Here is a 4,505-nt window from a genome sequence, read left to right as displayed (position 1 = left end):
ATAGAGCCGGTTGCCCTGAAGTTAAGTACAGGTTATTGTAGTTGTTAGGTGTAGTTTAACTTTTAGTGTTTTGTGTTGCATGTCAAAGTAATCCTTGTGTGTAAATAAACCACCGTTGAACTTAAACTGACTAACTGGTTGTGTGGTCCTTTGATCGATATCCGGTAAAGCCTTGTGGTGGCATCATTTGATACCTGGCGACTCTAAAGAGCATCATTATTAATTGGCAACATTATTGGTGCCGATTGATAACATTGGTCACCCAGTGATGTCACAATACTTCACTATGGTGTCACATGGTAACAGCAGCATTCCAGGACCAATCAGGTGACAGTTCTCATGGGCAACTTCCGGGATCAGACTTTGCACCAACCCTCTTCGATGAACTGTGCACTTTAGCTTTGAAAATGCAAGTAAAGGAGTCGGTGCTTTCGGGAGCTTACCCAGGGACCCACCCCCATGGTAAGAATTGCCCAAGCCCCCACTCTTCTGTTTGAGGTTAATCGTTCAGGTATTGGTATCCAATATGGAATCTTTTATATTGCAGAACTCTGGCAGCCAGGATCCAAACTGTACTGCAGTCTGAGTGGGAATACTATTCATGAGGGGCGACTTGATAGAGCTTTATAAGATGATCAGGGGAATAGATAGAGTAGACAGTCAGAGACTTTTGCCCCGGGTGGAACAAACCATTACAAGGGGACATAAATTTAAGGTGAAAGGTGGAAGATATAGGAGGGATATCAGAGGTAGGTTCTTTACCCAGAGAGTAGTGGGGGCATGGAATGCACTGCCTGTGGAAGTAGTTGAGTCGGAAACATTAGGGACCTTCAAGCAGCTATTGGATAGGTACATGGATTACAGTAAAATGATAGTGTAGATTTATTTGTTCTCAAGGGCAGCACGGTAGCATTGTGGATAGCACAATTGCTTCACAGCTCCAGGGTCCCAGGTTCCGGCTTGGGTCACTGTCTGTGCGGAGTCTGCACGTCCTCCCCGTGTGTGCGTGGGTTTCCTCCGGGTGCTCCGGTTTCCTCCCACAGTCCAAAGATGTGCAGGTTAGGTGAATTGGCCAATGATAAATTGCCCTTAATGTCCAAATTGCCCTTGGTGTTGGGTGGAAGTGTTGAGTTTGGGTAGGGTGCTCTTTCCAGGAGCTGGTGCCGACTCAAAGGGCCGAATGGCCTCCTTCTGCACTGTAAATTCAATGTTAATCTATGATTAATCTAGGACAAAGGTTCGGCACAACATCGTGGGCTGAAGGGCCTGTTCTGTGCTGTATTTTCTATGTTCTATGTTCTATGTATTGGGTAAAACACTGTGTCAGATTTACACAGGCCACAATCAGAAGTGTGATTTGTTTATACTGAAAGATTCCTCAGAATGAAGTACAGTCACTACCTGGTGCAAGCAGGGGGTTATAAGAGCTCTGTCTCCTCCAGCGACTCAGTCCTGTCCTAATATGTCAGCTTGCGCTGCTCATTGAAGAACCTGTAATAGATCCATTTGTTCAGACTCCTCGTCATTTCTTTGTGGACAGCTAACTAGGGTTAACGTAAGAATAACAACATTTTCTTAATATTTCTATGAGATTTGAACAGGATATTATTACAAGGTAGAAATTGGATGGAATATAAGGGAAAACATAAGTAACCCCATAAATTATGGGGAAGCTCCAGCCAGAATATAGTCATCACCCCCCCCCCCCCCCCACCACCTGAGAGATGCCCCCCCCCCCCCCACCACGCCCCCAGTTCACAACACACATCCCATCAACACCCCCCCCCCCCCCCATATCTGTCACACTCAGGGTGGGCATTAGATGAATGAGCCTGACAGCAGAATTGGGGCTGCTTTAATACTTCGATGTTCCTGGGAAGTGATGCTGGTGATTTATTGCCCCCTCCCCCTCCCCCCAACCATACCCCATGTGGCTCAGTGAGTCCTCTCGTGCGATCCCCAAACCATGGCCTCAGTTGACCTCAGTACCCCTATGACAAGAATTGGCAGGGTCATCACACTTCGTCCCTGTCGGTGAAGCTGCATCTACAGGTGTTTGGCGATTGCCTCTTTGCATTGATTCAAATCCTTCTTCCCCTGCCTCCCACAGATTTGTTGTTGTTTGTTGCCGCCATTATGAGCTGTCTCCTCATCATACAAGCCCTGCCGTGTGTCACTATGAAGAGAAAACGACATAGAGAGAAGTCTGATCACGTGAGGGTCCACTTTGCCCAACCTCGATCCACACACCGCATTTCTAGTTTGGCGGAATCCATTTGGTGTTCCGCGTTTTCCCATCCTCAGACTGGGAGTGGTGACCATCTGATTGCCAGACCCCAAACATCAGTCAAGGGACAACCCACAGTCCTTGCAGTGCTCTCAATCCCCTGTCCCTCACTGCACTCTGTGCTGGCCATGGAGGTGTCTGCTGCCACTGAGTATCTATTCCCCCAGACATCGGTCCAGCCCAAAGAGAAATCCCTTTCTAGCTTAAATCCCCAGGCATGTGGTCCAAAACACACCTTCCAGCTACCCACAGCTTGCTATCTGTCCAACCTAAACCTCACTTCCAGCCCTGGTCAGCCTAGAGATCAGAGGCTGGAACCTAGCTATAGTTCAAGAGAAAGAAGATTGTCTTCAGAGTCCAGACGAGACAATGGTGAATATCCAGAAAAGGACAAAGTTCCTCATGGCCTCCAGTCAGTCCGGGAGTCAAGGCCCAATTCAGGTTCTGTAGCTCTGCTGAATGCTCACAGTTTGTCTTCTGATCTGGTCAGCTCCATCACTCTGAGCTCGCCAGAACCTCACCAGTTAGCCCAGGCACCAGGGATGTGGGTTCCAGTAGCCGGGGAAAGCCAACCTTCCCACTGGCCACCAAAGTTCTGGAGTTGCCTGCAGGACAAATCAACAAAACCAAACCCACGCCTCAAAGACTTACCCGGTCAAAATGGCGAGGCGCCGGTCGCAACATTCAACCCAAGTGTCACCATTGCTTCTCCGTCAGTCAATCAGCCAAAGAGGTCAACTGGAGGTTATTCTGCAGGGTTAAGGTCAACTACCGGAGCAAGTGACCAGAATGGACGACATCCCAAGGTAGCAGGAGATGATGGCTCCTTCACCGTTTCGCACCCCACTAACTCTTCACATCTTGGATGCCTAAAGGTCAACGTGAGCAAAGATCACTCCACTGAGCAGACACCGAGCCTAATATCGATATCCTCACACTGTCAAGGTCCAAGACCACTCCCAGCACCAACTTCATCCGTCTCTAAATTACAGTGGAAATCAGAGGCGTCCTTTGCAGCTCCAACCCACATGGTACCTTCACAATGTGATGAGTTTGTTGAGATACCACTTGATGAAACATTCCCACCAAACCCCAAAGCAGTTCCTGAAAGGAAGGCATGGCTGGCAGTCTCGGAGCCCCTGTCCGAACTCTGCACCAAGATTCTGCCGTCTTCAATCTTTAATTGTTTCCATATCCCAGCAACCGGAAAGCTCCGAGCTCCCGTCGGGAAGAGTCAGGTCACAGCTTCTAGCAACACCCTGAGCGTCAGAGTTGAATCAGGAGCACCGGGCTCGGGGACTGGACTGGATGCGGGACATCTCTGGGGGAAGATTTTGAATGTTTCTAGATCCAGGCATGAAGCATTACCCTGGGGAGAAACCTTTGCTGACCTCCTCTTCCAAGAAATCTTTAAACCAAGTGAAATTCTTAAAAGTGACCCTCCCATTTCCAGCAGAAGAACAGAGTTGGGTGGGCAGAGTGAGTTTCAGCTGTCAACAGTGGAGAGATCAAAGACTTGCAAAGACCAAGATGGTACAGAAAGTGTAATTCCTGTTAACAAGGAGCTGTTCACGTCCATTCCTGGGCAACCGAACAGACTGGAACAATTTATTCACAATTCCCATAGTGAATTCGCCACTCCCTAGGCGGGAGCACAGTCTAGCTCGAAAGAAGATCTTTCCATTGCCCCTCACCTTGAATAGCTCTCAGCTCCCAGCACCAACACGAGGAGGCACTGCAATTGAACCCACTCCCAAACATGTTCCAGAATCAAGACTTATTCCAATGTTCTAAAAATAATTTTTAACTTTTGTAGAGTATTTCACCCCCATCTCACCCCCTCCATCCCCTCCAACCCCTCCATCCCCTCAATCCCCGCCACCCCCTCCACCCCCTCAATCCCCGCCACCCCCTCCACCCCCTCCACCCCCTCCATCCCCTCCACCCCTCCAACCCCTCCATCCCCTCCAACCCCGCCACCCCCCTCCACCCCCTCCACCCCCTCCATCCCCTCAATCCCCGCCACCCCCTCCACCCCCTCCACCCCCTCCATCCCCTCCACCCCTCCAACCCCTCCATCCCCTCCAACCCCTCCACCCCTCCTCCCCCTCCACCTCCTCCATCCCCTCCACCCCCATCATCCCCCGCCACCCCCTCCACCCCCTCAATCCCCGCCACCCCCTCCACCCCCTCCACCCCCTCCATCCCCTCCACCCCT

At 50.4% G+C, this 4,505-nt stretch overlaps 1 protein-coding gene across 1 annotated transcript; it reads left to right on the top strand.

Annotated features, from left to right (window-relative positions):
* The first annotated feature begins 296 nt into the window (after positions 1-296).
* LOC140400178 (uncharacterized) lies at positions 297-4,134 on the top strand. Its single transcript, XM_072489645.1, has 2 exons — positions 297-462; positions 2,111-4,134. Exons 1-2 carry the CDS (start codon positions 297-299, stop codon positions 3,931-3,933), a joined length of 1,989 nt encoding a protein of 662 aa, XP_072345746.1. The 3' UTR covers positions 3,934-4,134.
* Positions 4,135-4,505: the final 371 nt, after the last annotated feature.

This window comes from Scyliorhinus torazame, chromosome 24 (assembly GCF_047496885.1).
Source record: "Scyliorhinus torazame isolate Kashiwa2021f chromosome 24, sScyTor2.1, whole genome shotgun sequence".
NCBI classification, from domain to species: domain Eukaryota; kingdom Metazoa; phylum Chordata; class Chondrichthyes; order Carcharhiniformes; family Scyliorhinidae; genus Scyliorhinus; species Scyliorhinus torazame.
Note: the sequence above shows the minus strand (reverse complement) of the source record. Positions and strands in the feature narration are given on the sequence as shown.